The sequence below is a fragment of the Oncorhynchus mykiss genome, chromosome 2 (genome assembly GCF_013265735.2).
Source record: "Oncorhynchus mykiss isolate Arlee chromosome 2, USDA_OmykA_1.1, whole genome shotgun sequence".
NCBI classification, from domain to species: domain Eukaryota; kingdom Metazoa; phylum Chordata; class Actinopteri; order Salmoniformes; family Salmonidae; genus Oncorhynchus; species Oncorhynchus mykiss.
Window position 1 is genome coordinate 4,187,913 of NC_048566.1, and position 27,189 is coordinate 4,215,101.

Sequence of the window (27,189 nt, forward strand, 5' to 3'; positions counted from 1 at the left end):
AGAGCTGAGGGTCTCCCTGCTCTCTCTCAGCAGGATATTAGAGAGAAGCACAGAGCCGAGGGTATCCCTGCTCTCTCTCAGCAGGATATTAGAGAGAAGGACAGAGCCGAGGGTCTCCCTGCTCTCTCTCAGCAGGATGTTAGAGAGAAGGACAGAGCCGAGGGTCTCCCTGCTCTCTCTCAGCAGGATATTAGAGAGAAGCACAGAGCCGAGGGTATCCCTGCTCTCTCTCAGCAGGATGTTAGAGAGAAGGACAGAGCCGAGGGTCTCCCTGCTCTCTCTCAGCAGGATATTAGAGAGGAGGACAGAGCCGAGGGTCTCCCTGCTCTCTCTCAGCAGGATATTAGAGAGAAGGACAGAGCCGAGGGTCTCCCTGCTCTCTCTCAGCAGGATGTTAGAGAGAAGGACAGAGCTGAGGGTCTCCCTGCTCTCTCTCAGCAGGATATTAGAGAGGAGGACAGAGCCGAGGGTCTCCCTGCTCTCTCTCAGCAGGATATTAGAGAGAAGGACAGAGCTGAGGGTCTCCCTGCTCTCTCTCAGCAGGATATTAGAGAGAAGGACAGAGCCGAGGGTCTCCCTGCTCTCTCTCAGCAGGATATTAGAGAGAAGCACAGAGCCGGGGGTCTCCCTGCTCTCTCTCAGCAGGATGTTAGAGAGAAGGACAGAGGTGAGGGTCTCCCAGCAGGATATTAGAGAGAAGGACAGAGCCGAGGGTCTACCTGCTCTCTCTCAGCAGGATGTTAGAGAGAAGGACAGAGCCGAGGGTCTCCCTGCTCTCTCTCAGCAGGATGTTAGAGAGAAGGACAGAGCCGAGGGTCTCCCTGCTCTCTCTCAGCAGGATGTTAGAGAGAAGCACAGAGCCGAGGGTCTCCCTGCTCTCTCTCAGCAGGATGTTAGAGAGAAGGACAGAGCCGAGGGTCTCCCTGCTCTCTCTCAGCAGGATATTAGAGAGAAGGACAGAGCTGAGGGTCTCCCTGCTCTCTCTCAGCAGGATATTAGAGAGAAGGACAGAGCCGAGGGTCTCCCTGCTCTCTCTCAGCAGGATGTTAGAGAGAAGGACAGAGCCGAGGGTCTCCCTGCTCTCTCTCAGCAGGATATTAGAGAGAAGGACAGAGCTGAGGGTCTCCCTGCAGGATATTAGAGAGAAGGACAGAGCCGAGGGTCTCCCTGCAGGATATTAGAGAGGAGGACAGAGCTGAGGGTCTACCTGCTCTCTCTCAGCAGGATGTTAGAGAGAAGGACAGAGCCGAGGGTCTCCCTGCTCTCTCTCAGCAGGATGTTAGAGAGAAGGACAGAGCCGAGGGTCTCCCTGCTCTCTCTCAGCAGGATGTTAGAGAAGGACAGAGCCGAGGGTCTCCCTGCTCTCTCTCAGCAGGATGTTAGAGAGAAGGACAGAGCCGAGGGTCTCCCTGCTCTCTCTCAGCAGGATATTAGAGAGAAGGACAGAGCCGAGGGTCTCCCTGCTCTCTCTCAGCAGGATGTTAGAGAGAAGGACAGAGCCGAGGGTCTCCCTGCTCTCTCTCAGCTGGATGTTAGAGAGAAGGACAGAGCTGAGGGTCTCCCTGCTCTCTCTCAGCAGGATGTTAGAGAGAAGGACAGAGCCGAGGGTCTCCCTGCTCTCTTTCAGCAGGATGTTAGAGAGAAGGACAGAGGTGAGGGTCTCCCTGCTCTCTCTCAGCAGGATGTTAGAGAAGGACAGAGCTGAGGTTCTCCCTGCTCTCTCTCAGCAGGATGTTAGAGAGAAGGACAGAGCCGAGGGTCTCCCTGCTCTCTCTCAGCAGGATGTTAGAGAAGGACAGAGCCGAGGGTCTCCCTGCTCTCTCAGCAGGATATTAAAGAGAAGGACAGAACCGAGGGTCTCCCTACAGGGCTGGGTCGAGCGGTCAGGATGTTGTCATTTTTCAGCAAGGTAAACACAAGGCCCTGGGGTGGACGGGTGTGTGTATATGTGAGTGTGTGTATCTAAGTGTGGGTGTGTGTATATGTGAGTGTGTGTATCTAAGTGTGGGTGTGTGTATATGTGAGTGTGTGTATCTAAGTGCGGGTGTGTGGACTCTGCTTGGGACTTGCCCCTAAGCCTTTCCTGCCGGCTCCCACTCATTCAACAAAGACAGCCTATCACCGGCCTGCCAAGGCTATCAGGGGTACCTGTTAACATCCTGTTAACATCAACTAGCTAAATTCAATTCTGGAAGCCAATGAAACCATGAAATGAAATAACCATGTAACTCCACATTTAAATAAAATATGGATTCAGGTGACAATATTATAAATGGAGGAAATTAAATCGGATATGGGGGGGGGGGGGAGCGGGGGGTTGACGGATAAAGCAAAAACAATCCACAGGATAACGTTCTACAGGGGTTGTCGAATTGGGTTTTAAAAGAAGAACGAAGACTAGGAAGGTGGGTGGCCTCCTGCCACAGCAGTCCCCTTGGCTTAGAAATAAAAGGAATGATGTGCTCAACTCTGGACTCATCACACTAAAACCCCACGTGGTTAATGGAGGGATAAAGATGGATGGATGGGTGAAGCGGACCTCTTACCTTGGCGAGGCAGAAGCAGGCGCCCTGGCGGACCTCTTACCTTGGCAAGGCAGAAGCAGGCGCCCTGGCGGACCTCTTACCTTGGCGAGGCAGAAGCAGGCGCCCTGGCGGACCTCTTACCTTGGCGAGGCAGAAGCAGGCGCCCTGGCGGACCTTGTAGAAACACTGGTCCTGTTCCAGGATGTCAGTGAGGGCCAGACGGGAGGCCGGCGTGGGGAACTTCTCCAGGGCTAAAATAGACTCCTCCTGGGCCACGACGTCACGCTCGTACCTGAGGAAGATACTTCTGAACCATGAAGAATACAACCAGGACAAACAAACACACCTTGCATTGAACTCCATGTTGAAATGTCAGATCTATCTATATGTGCTATCATGGCTCTGTGGCGTGATCTGTAGTCACGGCTCTGTGGCGTGATCTGTAGTCACGGCTCTGTGGCGTGATCTGTAGTCACGGCTCTGTGGCGTGATCTGTAGTCACGGCTTTGTGGCGTGATCTGTAGTCGCGGCTCTGTGGCGTGATCTGTAGTCGCGGCTCTGTGGCGTGATCTGTAGTCACGGCTCTGTGGCGTGATCTGTAGTCGCGGCTCTGTTGCGTGATCTGTAGTCACGGCTCTGTGGCGTGATCTGTAGTCGCGGCTCTGTTGCGTGATCTGTAGTCGCGGCTCTGTGGCGTGATCTGTAGTCATGGCTCTGTGGCGTGATCTGTAGTCATGGCTCTGTGGCGTGATCTGTAGTCACGGCTCTGTGGCGTGATCTGTAGTCACGGCTCTGTGGCGTGATCTGTAGTCGCGGCTCTGTGGCGTGATCTGTAGTCATGGCTCTGTGGCGTGATCTGTAGTCATGGCTCTGTGGCGTGATCTGTAGTCACGGCTCTGTGGCGTGATCTGTAGTCATGGCTCTGTGGCGTGATCTGTAGTCATGGCTCTGTGGCGTGATCTGTAGTCGCGGCGTCTCTGTGGCGTGATCTGTAGTCATGGCTCTGTGGCGTGATCTGTAGTCACGGCTCTGTGGCGTGATCTGTAGTCACGGCTCTGTGGCGTGATCTGTAGTCACGGCTCTGTGGCGTGATCTGTAGTCATGGCTCTGTGGCGTGATCTGTAGTCATGGCTCTGTGGCGTGATCTGTAGTCATGGCTCTGTGGCGTGATCTGTAGTCATGGCTCTGTGGCGTGATCTGTAGTCATGGCTCTGTGGCGTGATCTGTAGTCATGGCTCTGTGGCGTGATCTGTAGTCATGGCTCTGTGGCGTGATCTGTAGTCATGGCTCTGTGGCGTGATCTGTAGTCATGGCTCTGTGGCGTGATCTGTAGTCGCGGCTCTGTTGCGTGATCTGTAGTCGCGGCTCTGTTGCGTGATCTGTAGTCACGGCTCTGTGGCGTGATCTGTAGTCACGGCTCTGTGGCGTGATCTGTAGTCACGGCTCTGTGGCGTGATCTGTAGTCGCGGCTCTGTTGCGTGATCTGTAGTCACGGCTCTGTGGCGTGATCTGTAGTCACGGCTCTGTGGCGTGATCTGTAGTCACGGCTCTGTGGCGTGATCTGTAGTCATGGGTCTGTGGCGTGATCTGTAGTCACGGCTCTGTGGCGTGATCTGTAGTCACGGCTCTGTGGCGTGATCTGTAGTCGCGGCTCTGTGGCGTGATCTGTAGTCGCGGCTCTGTTGCGTGATCTGTAGTCACGGCTCTGTGGCGTGATCTGTAGTCGCGGCTCTGTTGCGTGATCTGTACTCGCGGCTCTGTGGCGTGATCTGTAGTCGCGGCGTCTCTGTGGCGTGATCTGTAGTCATGGCTCTGTGGCGTGATCTGTAGTCATGGCTCTGTGGCGTGATCTGTAGTCATGGCTCTGTGGCGTGATCTGTAGTCATGGCTCTGTGGCGTGATCTGTAGTCATGGCTCTGTGGCGTGATCTATAGTCGCGGCTCTGTGGCGTGATCTGTAGTCGCGGCTCTGTGGCGTGATCTGTAGTCATGGCTCTGTGGTGTGATCTGTACTCGCGGCTCTGTGGTGTGATCTGTACTCGCGGCTCTGTGGTGTGATCTGTAGTCGCGGCTGTGTGGCCTGATCTGTAGTCGCGGCGCCTCTGTGGCCTGATCTGTACTCGCGGCTCTGTGGCGTGATCAGTAGTCGCGGCTCTGTGGCGTGATCTGTACTCGCGGCTCTGTGGCGTGATCTGTACTCGCGGCTCTGTGGCGTGATCTGTAGTCGCGACTCTGTGGCCTGATCTGTAGTCGCGACTCTGTTGCGTGATCTGCAGTCATCTTTGTCATGTTTGTAAATAAGGAGGGTCTTTTTTAACTTGTGCTCAAGAATACATGAAGATCCATGCAACGGCCAGGTCCTAAAAGTAAAAGGTGAAGAGTTCTGTACCTGAGCTGGTACTGCCACATGAAGTCTGCCTGCTCAAACTCCACCTTACGCAGGATGGACATGTCCGGATCGATCCGGATCCACAGCAAGGGAGAATCCGCACTGCGTGAGAAACAGAGTTAAGTTTTAGGTTCTTTATGGAACGGAACGAACGGAACACTTGTCTGTTAAGGAGGGTGGCTTGTCTCACCTGGCTCTAAGTTAAGGAGGGTGGCTTGTCTCACCTGGCTCTAAGTTAAGGAGGGTGGCTTGTCTCACCTGGCTCTAAGTTAAGGAGGGTGGCTTGTCTCACCTGGCTCTAAGTTAAGGAGGGTGGCTTGTCTCACCTGGCTCTAAGTTAAGGAGGGTGGCTTGTCTCACCTGGCTCTAAGTTAAGGAGGGTGGCTTGTCTCACCTGGCTCTAAGTTAAGGAGGGTGGCTTGTCTCACCTGGCTCTAAGTTAAGGAGGGTGGCTTGTCTCACCTGGCTCTAAGAGGAGGGTGGCTTGTCTGAATTCAACTGATTTGACTAAAACTTTTAACTGAAGTATGTTGATTATTTTAATGGCGAGATCCTTTATTCCCTCTGAGGGTAGGTCTAAACTACTGAGGGTATGGTGTAAACTACTGAGGCTAGGACGTAAACTACTGAGGCTAGAACGTATACTACTGAGGCTAGGACGTAAACTACTGAGGCTAGGACTAAACTACTGAGGCTAGGACGTAAACTACTGAGGCTAGGACTAAAGTACTGAGGCTAGGACTAAACTACTGAGGCTAGGACTAAACTACTGAGGATAGGACTAAACTACTGAGGATAGGACTAAACTACTGAGGATAGGACTAAACTACTGAGGCTAGGATATAGGTCTGAAATGAAGTTACAGCCTGATGTTGCCTCTGAGGGTAGGATGGACCAAATCTAAACCAAACAGAACAGAACACCTGCTGCTGTTTAAACAGTGGAGAGAGAAGCAGGCAGACGACACCACACCAGAGGGGTTGTTGGAGGCCTGCCTGTCTGGAGTGATGTTAAAGATGCCAAAGACTTGGCAGGAGGGTTGTAAAGACAGCTGTATCTGCCTGCTGGGTTGTTGGTTAGTTTCTCAATGCTCGGTAACAGCCATAGCTGCTCTCCCTAGCTCTGTAGTTTCAGTGCTGCTCTCCCTAGTCCTGTAGTATGTATCAGTGCTGCTCTCCCCAGCTCTGTGGTATCAGTGCTGCTCTCCCTAGTCCTGTAGTATCAGTGCTGCTCTCCCTAGCTCTGTGGTATCAGTGCTGCTCTCCCCAGCTCTGTGGTATCAGTGCTGCTCTCCCTAGTCCTGTAGTATCAGTGCTGCTCTCCCTAGCTCTGTGGTATCAGTGCTGCTCTCCCCAGCTCTGTGGTATCAGTGCTGCTCTCCCTAGTCCTGTAGTATCAGTGCTGCTCTCCCTAGTCCTGTGGTATCAGTGCTGCTCTCCCTAGTCCTGTAGTATCAGTGCTGCTCTCCCTAGTCCTGTAGTATCAGTGCTGCTCTCCCTAGCTCTGTGGTATCAGTGCTGCTCTCCCCAGCTCTGTGGTATCAGTGCTGCTCTCCCTAGTCCTGTAGTATCAGTGCTGCTCTCCCTAGTCCTGTGGTATCAGTGCTGCTCTCCCTAGTCCTGTAGTATCAGTGCTGCTCTCCCTAGTCCTGTAGTATCAGTGCTGCTCTCCCTAGTTCTGTAGTATCAGTGCTGCTCTCCCTAGTCCTGTAGTATCAGTGCTGCTCTCCCTAGTCCTGTGGTATCAGTGCTGCTCTCCCCAGCTCTGTGGTATCAGTGCTGCTCTCCCTAGTCCTGTAGTATCAGTGCTGCTCTCCCTAGTCCTGTAGTATCAGTGCTGCTCTCCCTAGTCCTGTGGTATCAGTGCTGCTCTCCCTAGCTCTGTGGTATCAGTGCTGCTCTCCCTAGTCCTGTAGTATCAGTGCTGCTCTCCCTAGCTCTGTGGTATCAGTGCTGCTCTCCCCAGCTCTGTGGTATCAGTGCTGCTCTCCCTAGTCCTGTAGTATCAGTGCTGCTCTCCCTAGTCCTGTGGTATCAGTGCTGCTCTCCCTAGTCCTGTGGTATCAGTGCTGCTCTCCCTAGTCCTGTAGTATCAGTGCTGCTCTCCCTAGTCCTGTAGTATCAGTGCTGCTCTCCCTAGCTCTGTGGTATCAGTGCTGCTCTCCCCAGCTCTGTGGTATCAGTGCTGCTCTCCCTAGTCCTGTAGTATCAGTGCTGCTCTCCCTAGTCCTGTGGTATCAGTGCTGCTCTCCCTAGTCCTGTAGTATCAGTGCTGCTCTCCCTAGTTCTGTAGTATCAGTGCTGCTGTCCCTAGTCCTGTAGTATCAGTGCTGCTCTCCCTAGTCCTGTGGTATCAGTGCTGCTCTCCCCAGCTCTGTGGTATCAGTGCTGCTCTCCCTAGTCCTGTAGTATCAGTGCTGCTCTCCCTAGTCCTGTAGTATCAGTGCTGCTCTCCCTAGTCCTGTGGTATCAGTGCTGCTCTCCCTAGCTCTGTGGTATCAGTGCTGCTCTCCCTAGTCCTGTAGTATCAGTGCTGCTCTCCCTAGCTCTGTGGTATCAGTGCTGCTCTCCCCAGCTCTGTGGTATCAGTGCTGCTCTCCCTAGTCCTGTAGTATCAGTGCTGCTCTCCCTAGTCCTGTGGTATTAGTGCTGCTCTCCCTAGTCCTGTGGTATCAGTGCTGCTCTCCCTAGTCCTGTAGTATCAGTGCTGCTCTCCCTAGTCCTGTAGTATCAGTGCTGCTCTCCCTAGCTCTGTGGTATCAGTGCTGCTCTCCCCAGCTCTGTGGTATCAGTGCTGCTCTCCCTAGTCCTGTAGTATCAGTGCTGCTCTCCCTAGTCCTGTGGTATCAGTGCTGCTCTCCCTAGTCCTGTAGTATCAGTGCTGCTCTCCCTAGTTCTGTAGTATCAGTGCTGCTCTCCCTAGTCCTGTAGTATCAGTGCTGCTCTCCCTAGTCCTGTGGTATCAGTGCTGCTCTCCCCAGCTCTGTGGTATCAGTGCTGCTCTCCCTAGTCCTGTAGTATCAGTGCTGCTCTCCCTAGTCCTGTAGTATCAGTGCTGCTCTCCCTAGTCCTGTGGTATCAGTGCTGCTCTCCCTAGCTATGTGGTATCAGTGCTGCTCTCCCTAGTCCTGTAGTATCAGTGCTGCTCTCCCTAGTCCTGTGGTATCAGTGCTGCTCTCCCTAGTCCTGTAGTATCAGTCCTGCTCACCCCAGCTCTGTGGTATCAGTGCTGCTCTCCCTAGTCCTGTAGTATCAGTCCTGCTCTCCCCAGCTCTGTGGTATCAGTGCTGCTCTCCCTAGTCCTGTAGTATGTATCAGTGCTGCTCTCCCCAGCTCTGTGGTATCAGTGCTGCTCTCCCTAGTCCTGTAGTATCAGTGCTGCTCTCCCTAGCTCTGTGGTATCAGTGCTGCTCTCCCCAGCTCTGTGGTATCAGTGCTGCTCTCCCTAGTCCTGTAGTATCAGTGCTGCTCTCCCTAGTCCTGTGGTATCAGTGCTGCTCTCCCTAGTCCTGTAGTATCAGTGCTGCTCTCCCTAGTCCTGTAGTATCAGTGCTGCTCTCCCTAGCTCTGTGGTATCAGTGCTGCTCTCCCTAGCTCTGTGGTATCAGTGCTGCTCTCCCTAGCTCTGTGGTATCAGTGCTGCTCTCCCTAGTCCTGTGGTATCAGTGCTGCTCTCCCTAGTCCTGTAGTATCAGTGCTGCTCTCCCTAGTTCTGTAGTATCAGTGCTGCTCTCCCTAGTCCTGTAGTATCAGTGCTGCTCTCCCTAGTCCTGTGGTATCAGTGCTGCTCTCCCTAGTCCTGTAGTATCAGTGCTGCTCTCCCTAGTCCTGTGGTATCAGTGCTGCTCTCCCTAGCTCTGTGGTATCAGTGCTGCTCTCCCCAGCTCTGTGGTATCAGTGCTGCTCTCCCCAGCTCTGTGGTATCAGTGCTGCTCTCCCTAGTCCTGTAGTATCAGTGCTGCTCTCCCTAGTCCTGTGGTATCAGTGCTGCTCTCCCTAGTCCTGTAGTATCAGTGCTGCTCTCCCTAGTCCTGTAGTATCAGTGCTGCTCTCCCTAGCTCTGTGGTATCAGTGCTGCTCTCCCTAGTCCTGTAGTATCAGTGCTGCTCTCCCTAGTCCTGTGGTATCAGTGCTGCTCTCCCTAGTCCTGTAGTATCAGTGCTGCTCTCCCTAGTTCTGTAGTATCAGTGCTGCTCTCCCTAGTCCTGTAGTATCAGTGCTGCTCTCCCTAGTCCTGTGGTATCAGTGCTGCTCTCCCCAGCTCTGTGGTATCAGTGCTGCTCTCCCTAGTCCTGTAGTATCAGTGCTGCTCTCCCTAGTCCTGTGGTATCAGTGCTGCTCTCCCTAGCTCTGTGGTATCAGTGCTGCTCTCCCTAGTCCTGTAGTATCAGTCCTGCTCTCCCCAGCTCTGTGGTATCAGTGCTGCTCTCCCTAGTCCTGTAGTATCAGTCCTGCTCTCCCCAGCTCTGTGGTATCAGTGCTGCTCTCCCTAGTCCTGTAGTATGTATCAGTGCTGCTCTCCCCAGCTCTGTGGTATCAGTGCTGCTCTCCCTAGTCCTGTAGTATCAGTGCTGCTCTCCCTAGCTCTGTGGTATCAGTGCTGCTCTCCCCAGCTCTGTGGTATCAGTGCTGCTCTCCCTAGTCCTGTAGTATCAGTGCTGCTCTCCCTAGTCCTGTAGTATCAGTGCTGCTCTCCCTAGTCCTGTAGTATCAGTGCTGCTCTCCCTAGCTCTGTAGTGTCAGTGCTGCTCTCCCCAGCTCTGTGGTATCAGTGCTGCTCTCCCTAGTCCTGTGGTATCAGTGCTGCTCTCCCTAGTCCTGTAGTATCAGTGCTGCTCTCCCTAGTTCTGTAGTATCAGTGCTGCTCTCCCTAGTCCTGTAGTATCAGTGCTGCTCTCCCTAGTCCTGTGGTATCAGTGCTGCTCTCCCTAGTCCTGTAGTATCAGTGCTGCTCTCCCTAGTCCTGTGGTATCAGTGCTGCTCTCCCTAGCTCTGTGGTATCAGTGCTGCTCTCCCCAGCTCTGTGGTATCAGTGCTGCTCTCCCTAGTCCTGTAGTATCAGTGCTGCTCTCCCTAGTCCTGTGGTATCAGTGCTGCTCTCCCTAGTCCTGTAGTATCCGTGCTGCTCTCCCTAGTCCTGTAGTATCAGTGCTGCTCTCCCTAGCTCTGTGGTATCAGTGCTGCTCTCCCTAGTCCTGTGGTATCAGTGCTGCTCTCCCTAGTCCTGTAGTATCAGTGCTGCTCTCCCTAGTTCTGTAGTATCAGTGCTGCTCTCCCTAGTCCTGTAGTATCAGTGCTGCTCTCCCTAGTCCTGTGGTATCAGTGCTGCTCTCCCCAGCTCTGTGGTATCAGTGCTGCTCTCCCTAGTCCTGTAGTATCAGTGCTGCTCTCCCTAGTCCTGTAGTATCAGTGCTGCTCTCCCTAGTCATGTGGTATCAGTGCTGCTCTCCCTAGCTCTGTGGTATCAGTGCTGCTCTCCCTAGTCCTGTAGTATCAGTGCTGCTCTCCCTAGTCCTGTGGTATCAGTGCTGCTCGCCCTAGTCCTGTAGTATCAGTCCTGCTCTCCCCAGCTCTGTAGTATCAGTGCTGCTCTCCCTAGTCCTGTAGTATCAGTGCAAGAATGGGAGCAGTATAAAACAGTATACGGTCTTACTCCATAGCAGACAGGAGAGAGAGAGGGAGCAGTATACAGTCTTACTCCATAGCAGACAGGAGAGAGAGAGGAAGCAGTATACAGTCTTACTCCATAGCAGACAGGAGAGAGAGAGGGAGCAGTATACCGTCTTACTCCATAGCAGACAGGAGAGAGAGAGAGAGCAGTATACAGTCTTACTCCATAGCAGACAGGAGAGAGAGAGGGAGCAGTATACAGTCTTACTCCATAGCAGAAAGGTCCATGTCAACCTCCTCCCCGTTCATCAAAGGGATCTTCTTCTTCTTGTTTCTGGAGCAGGAAGAAAATACAAACTCTAAGGAGGCGGAGATAAACTGAGGGACACTTGATCCTCCAAACTACAGCTAAGATGGCATTACATTAGGCTTGATCCTCCAAACTACAGCTAAGACGGCATTGCATTAGGCTTGATCCTCCAAACTACAGCTAAGACGGCATTGCATTAGGCTTGATCCTCCAAACTACAGCTAAGATGGCATTACATTAGGCTTGATCCTCCAAACTACAGCTAAGACGGCATTGCATTAGGCTTGATCCTCCAAACTACAGCTAAGACGGCATTGCATTAGGCTTGATCCTCCAAACTACAGCTAAGACGGCATTACATTAGGCTTGATCCTCCAAACTACAGCTAAGACGGCATTACATTAGGCTTGGTCCTCCAAACTACAGCATTACATTAGGCTTCATCCTCCAAACTACAGCATTACATTAGGCTTCATCCTCCAAACTACAGCATTACATTAGGCTTGATCCTCCAAACTACAGCATTACATTAGGCTTCATCCTCCAAACTACAGCTAAGATGGCATTACATTAGGCTTGGTCCTCCAAACTACAGCATTACATTAGGCTTCATCCTCCAAACTACAGCATTACATTAGGCTTCATCCTCCAAACTACAGCATTACATTAGGCTTGATCCTCCAAACTACAGCATTACATTAGGCTTCATCCTCCAAACTACAGCTAAGATGGCATTACATTAGGCTTGGTCCTCCAAACTACAGCATTACATTAGGCTTCATCCTCCAAACTACAGCATTACATTAGGCTTGATCCTCCAAACTACAGCTAAGATGGCATTACATTAGGCTTGGTCCTCCAAACTACAGCTAAGATGGCATTACATTAGGCTTGATCCTCCAAACTACAGCTAAGATGGCATTACATTAGGCTTGGTCCTCCAAACTACAGCTAAGATGGCATTACATTAGGCTTGGTCCTCCAAACTACAGCATTACATTAGGCTTCATCCTCCAAACTACAGCTAAGATGGCATTACATTAGGCTTGGTCCTCCAAACTACAGCTAAGATGGCATTGCATTAGGCTTGATCCTCCAAACTACAGCATTACATTAGGCTTCATCCTCCAAACTACAGCATTACATTAGGCTTGATCCTCCAAACTACAGCTAAGACGGCATTGCATTAGGCTTGATCCTCCAAACTACAGCATTACATTAGGCTTGATCCTCCAAACTACAGCTAAGACGGCATTGCATTAGGCTTGATCCTCCAAACTACAGCTAAGATGGCATTACATTAGGCCTGGTCCTCCAAACTACAGCTAAGATAGCATTACATTAGGCTTGGTCCTCCAAACTACAGCTAAGATAGCATTACATTAGGCTTGATCCTCCAAACTACAGCTAAGATGGCATTACATTAGGCTTGATCCTCCAAACTACAGCTAAGATGGCATTACATTAGGCTTGGTCCTCCAAACTACAGCTAAGATGGCATTACATTAGGCTTGGTCCTCCAAACTACAGCTAAGATGGCATTACATTAGGCTTATTGAAATGTGTTAGTAATAACAGAAACAAGATGCTTGAGTTTACCGTCTGCTCTTGGAGTGGCAGGGGATGTCGTGCTTCAGGCTGTTCTCCTCGATCTGTAGCGTGTGGTTGAAGGACCCATCCAACTCCTGGACTGTCACCTTGATGGGTCCCTACAGAACGAAGACAGTGATTCACCTTACTACTAAATCTCAGACTTGGGTCAAACACAACAAAATGTCAAATACTTGCGGTAGTTTGATTTAGCTTTGCTGGTACAATGGAACCAATCGAATAGTCCCAAAAGTGCTAACTAAGGCCCATCCCACACACCAGTAAAGTCAACTCAGTTCAAAGAGGACCGACCACATATTTCTGTGTTCCAGAGGAGGTGTAGTCCTGTCGAATCTCCAGTTCTAGAACGTTCCGTTTCCTGTTGAAGGCAAAACTGCCAAAGAACTTCACCACCGCACTCTGGTCCCTGTGGGCTTGAATTAAGGCTAATATCTAAACTGAAACAATTACAGCACTGATCCCAATCAGGGGTACAATGGTAGTTCAACGTAATAACTAGAGCGATCGGGCGTGAATCATTAAATTACTGCAGTGTAATAACCACAGGAATGGTTTTGGAAAATGTTGGTGCTATGGTATATTTCCAGTTGTATAGTGGATATTAAATCATTCAAAGTATTGATATTACATACAGACTATAAACAGACAAGACCTTTCTGCTGACTGGTGATATGTACAATACATTTCCATGTCAGTTGACAACTCTGGACATTCCAGTGAACTTATAAGACACAAAATCAGTCATCTGAAAATGCAAAACACATATATATGGTCCTTCTGTTGAAGGGTTCAATTATTACACTGCTTAAAGGGGCTTTATAACCAGGCCCGTCGGTCCTTAGTGTTCTAACCAGGCCAGTCAGTCCTTAGTGTTCTAACCAGGCCAGTCAGTTATTAGTGTTCTAACCAGGCCAGTCAGTTCTTAGTGTTCTAACCAGGCCCGTCGGTCCTTAGTGTTCTAACCAGGCCAGTCAGTTCTTAGTGTTCTAACCAGGCCAGTCAGTTATTAGTGTTCTAACCAGGCCAGTCAGTTATTAGTGTTCTAACCAGGCCAGTCAGTTCTTAGTGTTCTAACCAGGCCAGTCAGTCCTTAGTGTTCTAACCAGGCCAGTCAGTTATTAGTGTTCTAACCAGGCCAGTCAGTTCTTAGTGTTCTAACCAGGCCCGTCGGTCCTTAGTGTTCTAACCAGGCCAGTCAGTTCTTAGTGTTCTAACCAGGCCAGTCAGTTATTAGTGTTCTAACCAGGCCAGTCAGTTATTAGTGTTCTAACCAGGCCAGTCAGTTCTTAGTGTTCTAACCAGGCCAGTCAGTCCTTAGTGTTCTAACCAGGCCAGTCAGTTCTTAGTGTTCTAACCAGGTCAGTCAGTTCTTAGTATTCTAACCAGGTCAGTCAGTTCTTAGTGTTCTAACCAGGCCAGTCAGTTCTTAGTATTCTAACCAGGCCAGTCAGTTCTTAGTATTCTAACCAGGCCAGTCAGTTCTTAGTATTCTAACCAGGCCAGTCTCTCCAGTGTTCTGCTAAGCAGGCTGAGGGAGCTGAAAGGATACACCCACTGCTTGATGAGGGGTCCTATGCCCTAACCATTAATCTGCTATTACAGTGTTATAGTCACGTTACCTCTCCCTCCAGTGTTCTGATTGACAGGTTAAAGGATACACCCACTGCTTGATGAGGGGTCCTATGTCCTTCCCCGACACGTTGGAGATGGACTTGAGGAAGCTGTGGGTGGATACCAGCATCTGACTCCACATGTGTGACTGGTACTTCTGCGAGGACGCTGTACTAGCCAGGCTTAGTAACTTGTTGAACACCTAGCAGATCGGAAACAGAATAATCTAGTTCATGTATCTGACTCCACATGTGTCTGGTACTTCTGGGAGGACGTTGTACTGGCCAGACTCAGGAGCTGAACAGGGGAAGAGTCAATGTTGTGCTGGGATCCGATGGAGTGCTGGGATCAGATGGAGTGTTGGGGTCTGATGGAGTGTTGGGGTCCGATGGAGTGTTGGGGTCCGATGGAGTGTTGGGGTCCGATGGAGTGCTGGGGTCCGATGGAGTGCTGGGGTCCGATGGAGTGCTGGGGTCCGATGGAGTGCTGGGATATCATGGAGTGCTGGGATCTGATGGAGTACTGGGGTATGATGGAGTGCTGGGATCTGATGGAGTGCTGGGATCTGATGGAGTGCTGGGATCTGATGGAGTGCTGGGATCTGATGGAGTGCTGGGATATGATGGAGTGCTGGAATATGATGGAGTGCTGGGGTCTGATGGAGTGCTGGAATATGATGGAGTGCTGGAATATGATGGAGTGCTGGGATATGATGGAGTGCTGGGATATGATGGAGTGCTGGGATATGATGGAGTGCTGGAATATGATGGAGTGCTGGGATCTGATGGAGTGCTGGGGTCTGATGAAGTGCTGGGATATGATGGAGTGCTGGAATATGATGGAGTGCTGGGATATGATGGAGTGCTGGGATATGATGGAGTGCTGGGATATGATGGAGTGCTGGGATCTGATGGAGTGCTGGGATCTGATGGAGTGCTGGGATCTGATGGAGTGCTGGGATATGATGGAGTGCTGGGATATGATGGAGTGCTGGGATATGATGGAGTGCTGGGATATGATGGAGTGCTGGGATATGATGGAGTGCTGGGGTCTGATGGAGTGCTGGGATATGATGGAGTGCTGGGATATGATGGAGTGCTGGGATATGATGGAGTGCTGGGATATGATGGAGTGCTGGGATATGATGGAGTGCTGGGATATGATGGAGTGCTGGGATATGATGGAGTGCTGGGATATGATGGAGTGCTGGGATATGATGGAGTGCTGGAATATGATGGAGTGCTGGAATATGATGGAGTGCTGGGATATGATGGAGTACTGGGGTCTGATGGAGTGCTGGGATATGATGGAGTGCTGGGATATGATGGAGTGCTGGGATATGATGGAGTGCTGGGATATGATGGAGTGCTGGAATATGATGGAGTGCTGGGATATGATGGAGTGCTGGGATATGATGGAGTGCTGGGGTCTGATGGAGTGCTGGAATATGATGGAGTGCTGGGATATGATGGAGTGCTGGGATATGATGGAGTGCTGGGATATGATGGAGTGCTGGGATATGATGGAGTGCTGGGATATGATGGAGTGCTGGGATATGATGGAGTGCTGGGATATGATGGAGTGCTGGGATATGATGGAGTGCTGGGATATGATGGAGTGCTGGGATCTGATGGAGTGCTGGGATCTGATGGAGTGCTGGGATATGATGGAGTGCTGGGATATGATGGAGTGCTGGGATATGATGGAGTGCTGGGATCTGATGGAGAGCTGGGATCGGATGATTTGAGGATTGAAAATGCTTTCCTCCATGAAAGTAGTAGTTGAACTGGAATGACCCAGACTCTGCATTGTAGTGTAGTATTAATAAACTCCAGTGTTGAATCCCTGTAGGTATTAGTGTTTAAACAACTAGACTTCACGTGTGGCCAGATGTTTACCAGAACCAGCCTGCATACTAGATGATGGATGGATTATTAAATTGATTATAAAATCGCTCACCTGCAGCATGAACTCCATGCTGATCCTGTTCTCAATGAGCCTCATGACCAGGTGGGCTTTACACTGGAACATCTTATAGTACTTCCAGGACAGGGTGTGAGGGTGCTTGATGGAGAAGTGGAGGTGAGGGGTAGGGCTAAGAGAGGGAGAGAGAGAGAGACGAGAGGGAGGGAGGGGGAAGAGAGTGAGGGATGAGGAGAAAGAGATGAGAGGGGGAGAGAGGGAGAGGAGGGAGAAAGAAAGAGAGGGGAGAGAGAGGAGAGTGAGGGATGAGGAGAAAGAGAGATGAGAGGGGGGAGAGAGGGAGAGGAGGGAGAAAGAGAGGAGAGAGAGGAGGGAGAGAGAGAGGAGAGAGTGAGGGATGAGGAGAAAGAGAGATGAGAAGGGGGAGGGAGGGAGAAAGAGAGAGATGAGAGGGAGAGAGTGAGGGACAAGGAGAGAGAGAGATGAGAGGGGGGGGGAGAAAGAGAGAGAGGAAGATTAAAATCAGAAAATAAAATCTACTTCTCAACAACAACTCATTCCATCTTCCCTCCTTCTCCTCAGCTTGTAAACTGTAGCAACTTTAAGATAAACTACAACGTGAAGTTACTAGCCAAGTCATTGACAGGCGGTACACAGACAGGCGTACGTGTTGGCATAACGTGTCGATAGCTCTCCAAGCCCACTCAAGGAGCGAGAGAAAGAGGTCTGATTTATGACAAACACTTGAGAGTGTGCCAGCGGTTTATTGGGCTGGAATGAATAAACTCCACTCTTCACTTGTTGTTTTACTCTCCGGCAGCGTTGGGAGATGGAAATCTTTACATCGGCATATGCGTTTTTTAATTAAAACCTAGAACACCACTTCTCTGTGAGAGATACAGGTTTATAGACCAACACCCTCAACAGCAGTAGCAACAGGAATGTCTAACCTGTCATTTACTCGCTACTAGGTGGTTTTCGACTGGTAGAACAGACAACACATTCATCAGCCTCATTGGAGCCACAAATCAAAGTGTGTTGACACTGAAAGTAAGAGGTGATTTAAGCAATAAGGCACGAGGGGGTGTGGTATACGGCCAATATACCACGGCTAAGGGCTGCTCTTGACCACAACGCATCGCGGAGAGCCTGGACACAGCCGTGGTATATTGGCCATATACCACAAACCACTGAGGTGCCTTATTGCTATTATAAACTGGACAGCAACGTAATTAGAGCAGTAAATATACACGTTTTGTCAAACCCGTGGGATACGGGTCAGCCAATCAGCATTCAGGGGTCGAACCACCCAGTTTAAAAAACAGATTCATCACCCTCATTGGAGCCACGTATCAAAGTGTGTTGACACTGAAAGTAGGTGGTTCTCATGCAATACATCAGCCATGTTAAATGACCATTCGGAACCAACAGGGAGCTGCTCTCACTTGTCCTTGTCTTTTCCTCCGCCGAAGGTCGGGTGTAAGAGAACTCCTCCCATCTTCAGCTCGTACTCCACCATCTTGTCCAGTTCCTGAGAGAAAAATCACACTTCATATGTGTGTTTATTTAGCAGTGGGACCAGCATAACCAATATAGTTGTGTGTTCATTTAGCAGTGGGACCAGCATAACCAATATAGTTGTGTGTTCATTTAGCAGTGGGACCAGCATAACCAATATAGTTGTGTTTATTTAGCAGTGGGACCAGCATAACCAATATAGTTGTGTGTTCATTTAGCAGTGGGACCAGCATAACCAATATAGTTGTGTGTTTATTTAGCAGTGGGACCAGCATAACCAATATAGTTGTGTGTTCATTTAGCAGTGGGACCAGCATAACCAATATAGTTGTGTGTTTATTTAGCAGTGGGACCAGCATAACCAGTATATTTTCTATTTAACGAGGCAAGTCAGTTAAGAACAAATTCTTATTTACAATGACAGCCTAACCCGGCCAAACCCTAACGATGCTGGGCCAATTGTGCGCCTCCCTGTGGGACTCCCAATCACAGCTGGATGTGATACAGCCTGGATTCGAACCAGGGACTGCAGTGACGCCTCTTGCACTGAGATGCAGTGTCTCTAAATCCAGTGGAGGTACTGGTTCCACTCCCTACCTCTTTGATCCAATGGCGGTACTGGTTCCACTCCCTACCTCTTTGATCCAATGGCGGTACTGGTTCCACTCCCTACCTCTCTGATCCAGTGGAGGTACTGGTTCCACTTCCTACCTCTCTGATCCAGTGGAGGTACTGGTTCCACTCCCTACCTCTCTGACCCAGTGGAGGTACTGGTTCCACTCCCTACCTCTTTGATCCAATGGCGGTACTGGTTCCACTCCCTACCTCTTTGACCCAGTGGAGGTACTGGTTCCACCCCCTAACTCTTTGACCCAGTGGAGGTACTGGTTCCACCCCCTACCTCTTTGACCCAGTGGAGGTACTGGTTCCACCCCCTACCTCTTTGATCCAATGGCGGTACTGGTTCACTCCAAAGGTCTTCTTCAGGTACAGACCATAGATGTAGCCAGAGATCCCCTTCAGCACCCACTCATCAGCCCTACAGAACACAGACCAGACAACAGGTAAGGCGATCGGGCCAGACGACACACAATGTCTTCATTTTAACCCGTTTGGCAGGCATTTACTAACTTACCTTTTATTACACACACACACACACACACACACACACACACACACACACACACACACAGAGAGAGAAACAATATACTTTATTCAACCCTGGTGGTTTAACTCAGACTAATTTAATGAATACTGGCCGTAGCTTCACGTAATGAGATGAAATCATGTGAAAATCTGTAACACACAGAAAGTGCTAAACCTCTCTCTTTACAAGCTGGATACGAGCGCAGTTTCAGAAAACAAGCTGACTTCAATTGCAGGCTTGAAAAGAAATGAAACCACAAGATGAATTGCAAGCAGGTTGACGGGTCTTTGTATCAGAAAGAGAAAGGCCTGTTCGACTTCTCTGAGGTCTTACACAACTGGGGCTTTTTTCTACAAGAAAAATAAATAAGACTAAGTGGAGCTTCCACATCTGACTTAGTTTCAACCACTTAATAAGACAGGGGGTCCATTGTTTGCAGTGATCCTTTGAAGACGTCGTGAAACCTCAGCCTCCCCAACTGACAGCAGCAGCACTTTTGCCAAGAGCCCCCCCCACCCCCCCCCCCCCCCCCCAGCTGTAGACACGTTGCCAAACACATACACAGATTCATCATACTGAGACACTCTCAGCTATGCCAAAGCTTTGCTCAATTTATGCCTGGTACTGAATACGATGATGAAATATCATTTCAATAATCTCTCTGTACCAGACTTCTAGAAATCTGGATAAGAACCCACAGTTACCACGCTGTTCTTAGGAAACAAATCCAAGTAACACCGACGAGCTCCTAGGTTACCGACGAGCTCCTAGGTTACCGACGAGCTCCTAGGCCACCGACGAGCTCCAAGGCCACCGACGAGCTCCTAGGCCACCGACGAGCTCCTAGGCCACCGACGAGCTCCTAGGCCACCGACGAGCTCCTAGGCCACCGACGAGCTCCTAGGTTACCGACGAGCTCCAAGGCCACAGACGAGCTCCAAGGTCACCGACGAGCTCCTACGTCACCGACGAGCTCCAAGGCCACAGACGAGCTCCTAGGTCACAGACGAGCTCCTAGGTTACCGACGAGCTCCAAGGTCACCGACGAGCTCCTAGGTCACCGACGAGCTCCTAGGCCACCGACGAGCTCCTAGGCCACCGACGAGCTCCTAGGTTACCGACGAGCTCCTAGGTTACCGACGAGCTCCAAAGCCATCGACGAGCTCCTAGGTTACCGACGAGCTCCTAGGTCACCGACGAGCTCCTAGGCCACCGACGAGCTCCTAGGCCACCGACGAGCTCCTAGGTTACCGACGAGCTCCTAGGTTACCGACGAGTTCCAAGGTTACCGACGAGTTCCAGGGCCACAGACGAGCTCCTAGGTTACCGACGAGCTCCTAGGTCACCGACGAACTCCTAGGTCACCGACGAACTCCTAGGCCACCGACGAGCTCCTAGGCCACCGACGAGCTCCTAGGCCACCGACGAACTCCTAGGCCACCGACGAGCTCCTAGGCCACCGACGAGCTCCTAGGTTACAGACGAGTTCCTAGGCCACAGACGAGCTCCTAGGTTACCGACGAGCTCCAAGGCCACAGACGAGCTCCTAGGTTACCGACGAGCGCCAAGGTCACCGACGAGCTCCTACGTCACCGACGAGCTCCTAGGCCACCGACGAGCTCCTAGGTTACCGACGAGCTCCAAAGCCACCGACGAGCTCCTAGGTCACCGACGAGCTCCTACGTCACCGACGAGCTCCTAGGCCACCGACGAGCTCCTAGGCCACCGACGAGCTCCTAGGCCACCGACGAGCTCCTAGGTTACAGACGAGTTCCTAGGCCACAGACGAGCTCCTAGGTTACCGACGAGCTCCAAGGCCACAGACGAGCTCCTAGGTTACCGACGAGCGCCAAGGTCACCGACGAGCTCCTACGTCACCGACGAGCTCCTAGGCCACCGACGAGCTCCTAGGTTACCGACGAGCTCCAAAGCCACCGACGAGCTCCTAGGTCACCGACGAGCTCCTACGTCACCGACGAGCTCCTAGGCCACCGACGAGCTCCTAGGTTACCGACGAGCTCCAAAGCCACCGACGAGCTCCTAGGTTACCGACGAGCTCCTAGGCTACCGACGAGCTCCTAGGCCACCGACGAGCTCCAAGGCCACCGACGAGCTCCTAGGCCACCGACGAGCTCCTAGGTTACCGACGAGCTCCAAGGTCACCGACGAGCTCCTACGTCACCGACGAGCTCCTACGTCACCGACGAGCTCCTAGGCCACCGACGAGCTCCTAGGTTACCGACGAGCTCCAAAGCCACCGACGAGCTCCTAGGTTACCGACGAGCTCCTAGGCTACCGACGAGCTCCTAGGCCACCGACGAGCTCCAAGGCCACCGACGAGCTCCTAGGCCACCGACGAGCTCCTAGGTTACCGACGAGCTCCAAGGTCACCGACGAGCTCCTACGTCACCGACGAGCTCCTAGGTCACCGACGAGCTCCAAGGCCACAGACGAGCTCCTAGGTCACAGACGAGCTCCTAGGTCACCGACGAGCTCCTAGGCCACCGACGAGCTCCTAGGTTACCGACGAGCTCCTAGGTTACCGACGAGCTCCAAAGCCACCGACGAGCTCCTAGGCCACCGACGAGCTCCTAGGTCACCGACGAGCTCCTAGGCCACCGACGAGCTCCTAGGCCACCGACGAGCTCCTAGGCCACCGACGAGCTCCAAGGCCACAGACGAGCTCCAAGGCCACAGACGAGCTCCAAGGCCACAGACGAGCTCCAAGGCCACAGACGAGCTCCAAGGCCACAGACGAGCTCCAAGGTCACCGACGAGCTCCAAGGTCACCGACGAGCTCCAAGGCCACAGACGAGCTCCAAGGCCACAGACGAGCTCCAAGGCCACAGACGAGCTCCAAGGCCACAGACGAGCTCCAAGGCCACAGACGAGCTCCAAGGCCACAGACGAGCTCCAAGGCCACAGACGAGCTCCTAGGTTACCGACGAGCTCCAAGGTCACCGACGAGCTCCTAGGTTGAACCAGGAGTGCTTCTTACGTTTGACGTGTGTGTGTGAGGGAGTGTGTGTGTGTGAGAGAGTGTGTGTGTGTGGTGTCTGTAGGCCGCTCCACCACTCCACTATATTCCGTCAGGTATTACTCAGTACGTTACTCACCAGGACATCCTGGAGATGAAGCAGCCAAAGAACTGCTGGGCCAGGGCCTGAGCTAAACACTGTCTGGTCAGGGGGGTCTGGTCTATGATCATGGCACTGTGGAGCAGATTAGTACTGAGAGGAGAGAGGAAGAGACGGGTAAGGGAGAGAGACGGGCGAGAGAGAGGGATAAGGGAGAGGGGGTAAGGGAGAGGGGGTAAGGGAGAGGGGTTAAGGGAGAGGGGGTAAGGGAGAGGGGGTAAGGGAGAGAAGGGCAAGAGAGAGAGAGGGGTAAGGGAGAGGGGAAGAGAGAGAAGGGCAAGAGAGAGAGAGGGATGAGGGAGAGGGGGTAAGGGAGAGGGGAAGAGAGAGAAGGGTACGGGAGAGAGACGGGCGAGAGAGAGGGATAAGGGAGAGGGGGTAAGGGAGAGGGGGTAAGGGAGAGGGGGTAAGGGAGAGGGGGTAAGGGAGAGGGGGTAAGGGAGAGGGGGTAAGGGAGAGAGAGGGATAAGGGAGAGGGGGTAAGGGAGAGGGGAAGAGAGAGAAGGGCGAGAGAGAGAGGGATAAGCGAGAGGGGGTAAGGGAGAGAGACAGGTGAGAGAGAGGGATAAGGGAGAGGGGGTAAGGGAGAGGGGGCAAGGGAGAGGGGAAGAGAGAGAAGGGCGAGAGAGAGCGGGATAAGCGAGAGGGGGTAAGGGAGAAGAAAAACCATGTTCAGTTTGACTTGTGCCAAAACAAGTCAGCATTATGAAAAGTGAAAGTGAGAAGTGAATGGTTGAGGAGAGCTGTTCTTTGTCACCGAGGGAAACTGCTAAAGCACCTGAGGTGACGGTCTTAACCGACTTAATATTGACGTAATAAATCAGAATTTAATTGGACCTCCTAATCTAAATATTTTCAGTGACAAACTCGTGGGAAAACGTAAAACGTTAAAACAAACAGTGAGAAGTTTCCACAATACAATGTAAACATCCAAACGTTGTGCAACATCGTTCCGAAGTAAAAATGTGTTGTTGATGGGAGAGTAAAAGCCACATGAAGAACGGCATCAGGACTAGACACAAGAGACTGTAGCCACCTGAAGATGCTCATCGACGCGTAGGAGGACACCTGGACGTAGGCCTCGTCCACAAACACAGTCTTGAAGCAGGAGTAAGGATAGCGACAGGTCAGGATCTCCTCGTAGAACTCAAAGATCTCATGCAGGTAGGACATGGAGTGTTTCAACAGGGGCAGGAGCTGGGGTAAACAGAAGTGGGTGACCTGGGAAAAGGGAAAAATATCTTTAAAAAGGTGTCCACGGAGCAACACTACAGAGGTTCCCTCTGAGACACTCTCAGCTATGCCAAAGCTTTGCTCAATTTATGCCTGGTACTGAATACGATGATGAAATATCATTTCAATAATCTCTCTGTACCAGACTTCTAGAAATCTGGATAAGAACCCACAGTTACCACGCTGTTCTTAGGAAACAAATCCAAGTAACACCGACGAGCTCCTAGGTTACCGACGAGCTCCTAGGTTACCGACGAGCTCCTAGGTTACCGACGAGCTCCTAGGTTACCGACGAGCGAGGGGGGGGGGGGAATACACTTATTCTGTTTCTGTTGTATTCTATTCTCTCCAAACGTATATTTGAAGAGAAACCATCTTGGACAATATGTCAGCATCGCACGCAGAGTTTCCTAGACTGATTCACACATCCTTGACGCTGCTTCAACTTAGAGTATAAGGAGTCATTCTCCACCTAGTGGTCGTAGGTGGAAAGGAAATCTGCTTAAATATACACTGAGTGGACAAAACATTAAGAACACCTGCTAGTTCCATGACATAGACTGACCAGGTGAATCCAGGTGGAAGCTATGATCCCTTATTGATGTCACTTTGTTAAATCCACTTCAAATCAGTGTAGATGAAGGGGAGGAGACGGGGTTAAAGAAGGATTTTTAAGCCTTGAGACAAATGAGACATGGATTGTGTATGTGTGTCATTCAGAGGGTGAATGGGCAAGACACAAGATTTAAGTGCCTTTGAACGGTGTTATGGTAGTAGGTGCCAGGCGCACCGGTTTGTGTCAAGAACTACAATGCTGCTGGGTTTTTCACACACACAACAGTTTCCCGTGTGGATCAAGAATGGTCCACCACCTAAAGGACATCCAGCCAACTTGACAAAACTGTGGGAAGCATTGGAGTCAACCTAGGCCAGCATCCCTGTGGAACACTTTCAACACCTTGTAGAGTCCATGTCCCGACGAAGGTGTTCCTAATGTTTTGTACACTCAGTGTATATGTCAACATATTTTATCCAACATGGTTGCCTGCCTCTACGGGCTTCTACTAAATCCATTCTCCTCTCAGAACTCCCTACTGGCTTCTACTAAATCCATTCAGAACACACTACTGGCTTCTACTAAATCCATTCAGAACACCCTACTGGCTTCTACTAAATCCATTCTCCTTTCAGAACACCCTACTGGCTTCTACTAAATCCATTCTCCTTTCAGAACACCCTACTGGCTTCTACTAAATCCATTCAGAACACCCTGCTGGCTTCTACTAAATCCATTCTCCTTTCAGAACACCCTACTGGCTTCTACTAAATCCATTCTCCTTTCAGAACACCCTACTGGCTTCTACTAAATCCATTCAGAACACCCTACTGGCTTCTACTAAATCCATTCTCCTTTCAGAACTCTATGGGCTTCTACTAAATCCATTCTCCTTTCAGAACTCTATGGGCTTCTACTAAATCCCTTCTCCTTTCACAACACCCTACTGGCTTCTACTAAATCCACTCTCCTTTCAGAACTCTATGGGCTTCTACTAAATCCACTCTCCTTTCAGAACACCCTACTGGCTTCTACTAAATCCACTCTCCTTTCAGAACTCTATGGGCTTCTACTAAATCCATTCTCCTTTCAAAACTCTATGGGCTTCTACTAAATCCACTCTCCTTTCAGAACACCCTACTGGCTTCTACTAAATCCATTCAGAACAACCTACAGGCTTCTACTAAATCCATTCTCCTTTCAGAACACCCTACTGGCTTCTACTAAATCCATTCTCCTTTCAGAACACCCTACTGGCTTCTACTAAATCCATTCTCCTTTCAGAACACCCTACTGGCTTCTACTAAATCCATTCAGAACACCCTGCTGGCTTCTACTAAATCCATTCTCCTTTCAGAACACCCTACTGGCTTCTACTAAATCCATTCTCCTTTCAGAACACCCTACTGGCTTCTACTAAATCCATTCAGAACACCCTACTGGCTTCTACTAAATCCATTCTCCTTTCAGAACTCTATGGGCTTCTACTAAATCCATTCTCCTTTCAGAACTCTATGGGCTTCTACTAAATCCCTTCTCCTTTCACAACACCCTACTGGCTTCTACTAAATCCACTCTCCTTTCAGAACTCTATGGGCTTCTACTAAATCCACTCTCCTTTCAGAACACCCTACTGGCTTCTACTAAATCCACTCTCCTTTCAGAACTCTATGGGCTTCTACTAAATCCATTCTCCTTTCAAAACTCTATGGGCTTCTACTAAATCCACTCTCCTTTCAGAACACCCTACTGGCTTCTACTAAATCCATTCAGAACAACCTACAGGCTTCTACTAAATCCATTCTCCTTTCAGAACACCCTACTGGCTTCTACTAAATCCATTCTCCTTTCAGAACACCCTACTGGCTTCTACTAAATCCATTCTCCTTTCAGAACACCCTACTGGCTTCTACTAAATCCATTATCCTTTCAGAACACCCTACTGGCTTCTACTAAATCCATTCTCCTTTCAGAACACCCTACTGGCTTCTACTAAATCCATTCTCCTTTCACAACACCCTACTGGCTTCTACTAAATCCATTCTCCTTTCAGAACTCTATGGGCTTCTACTAAATCTATTCTCCTTTCAGAACACCCTACTGGCTTCTACTAAATCCATTCTCCTTTCAGAACTCTATGGGCTTCTACTAAATCCACTCTCCTTTCAGAACTCTATGGGTTTCTACTAAATCCATTCTCCTTTCAGAACACACTACTGGCTTCTACTAAATCCACTCTCCTTTCAGAACACCCTACTGGCTTCTACTAAATCCATTCACCTTTCAGAACTATATGGGCTTCTACTAAATCCATTCTCCTTTCAGAACTCCCTACTGGCTTCTACTAAATCCACTCTCCTTTCAGAACTCTATGGGCTTCTACTAAATCTATTCTCCTTTCAGAACACCCTACTGGCTTCTACTAAATCCACTCTCCTTTCAGAACTCTATGGGCTTCTACTAAATCCATTCTCCTTTCAGAACACCCTACTGGCTTCTACTAAATCCACTCTCCTTTCAGAACTCTATGGGCTTCTACTAAATCCATTCAGAACACCCTACTGGCTTCTACTAAATCCATTCTCCTTTCAGAACACCCTACTGGCTTCTACTAAATATATTCTCCTTTCAGAACACCCTGCTGGCTTCTACTAAATCCATTCAGAACACCCTACTGGCTTCTACTAAATCTATTCTCCTTTCAGAACACCCTACTGGCTTCTACTAAATCCATTCTCCTTTCAGAACACCCTACTGGCTTCTACTAAATCCATTCAGAACACCCTACTGGCTTCTACTAAATCTATTCTCCTTTCAGAACACCCTGCTGGCTTCTACTAAATCCATTCTCCTTTCAGAACACCCTACTGGCTTCTACTAAATCCATTCTCCTTTCAGAACACCCTGCTGGCTTCTACTAAATCCATTCAGAACACCCTACTGGCTTCTACTAAATCTATTCTCCTTTCATAACACCCTGCTGGCTTCTACTAAATCCATTCTCCTTTCAGAACACCCTACTGGCTTCTACTAAATCCATTCAGAACACCCTGCTGGCTTCTACTAAATCCATTCAGAACACCCTACTGGCTTCTACTAAATCCATTCTCCTTTCAGAACACCCTACTGGCTTCTACTAAATCCATTCTCCTTTCAGAACACCCTGCTGGCTTCTACTAAATCCATTCAGAACACCCTACTGGCTTCTACTAAATCTATTCTCCTTTCAGAACACCCTGCTGGCTTCTACTAAATCCATTCTCCTTTCAGAACACCCTACTGGCTTCTACTAAATCCATTCAGAACACCCTGCTGGCTTCTACTAAATCCATTCAGAACACCCTACTGGCTTCTACTAAATCCATTCTCCTTTCAGAACACCCTACTGACTTCTACTAAATCCATTCTCCTTTCAGAACACACTACTGGCTTCTACTAAATCCATTCTCCTTTCAGAACACCCTACTGGCTTCTACTAAATACATTCTCCTTTCAGAACACACTACTGGCTTCTACTAAATCCATTCTCCTTTCAGAACACACTACTGGCTTCTACTAAATCCATTCTCCTTTCAGAACACCCTACTGGCTTCTACTAAATCCATTCTCCTTTCAGAACAC

General features: G+C 50.2%; 1 protein-coding gene across 2 annotated transcripts in view; it reads right to left on the bottom strand.

Moving 5' to 3' along the window:
- The window catches only part of taf2 (TAF2 RNA polymerase II, TATA box binding protein (TBP)-associated factor), a 52,462-nt gene that overhangs the window by 17,170 nt on the left and 8,103 nt on the right, over window positions 1–27,189 (bottom strand). For both annotated transcript variants that reach the window (XM_036935463.1, XM_036935468.1), the window contains exons 7-17: window positions 22,816–23,000; window positions 21,759–21,872; window positions 18,435–18,534; window positions 17,423–17,508; window positions 16,014–16,149; window positions 14,102–14,256; window positions 12,735–12,849; window positions 12,432–12,541; window positions 10,791–10,856; window positions 4,914–5,015; window positions 2,667–2,817 (exon numbers count right to left, since the gene is read on the bottom strand). In XM_036935463.1, coding sequence (XP_036791358.1) covers window positions 2,667–2,817; window positions 4,914–5,015; window positions 10,791–10,856; window positions 12,432–12,541; window positions 12,735–12,849; window positions 14,102–14,256; window positions 16,014–16,149; window positions 17,423–17,508; window positions 18,435–18,534; window positions 21,759–21,872; window positions 22,816–23,000 — 1,320 coding nt within the window. The remainder of the gene's footprint in view (window positions 1–2,666; window positions 2,818–4,913; window positions 5,016–10,790; window positions 10,857–12,431; window positions 12,542–12,734; window positions 12,850–14,101; window positions 14,257–16,013; window positions 16,150–17,422; window positions 17,509–18,434; window positions 18,535–21,758; window positions 21,873–22,815; window positions 23,001–27,189) is intronic.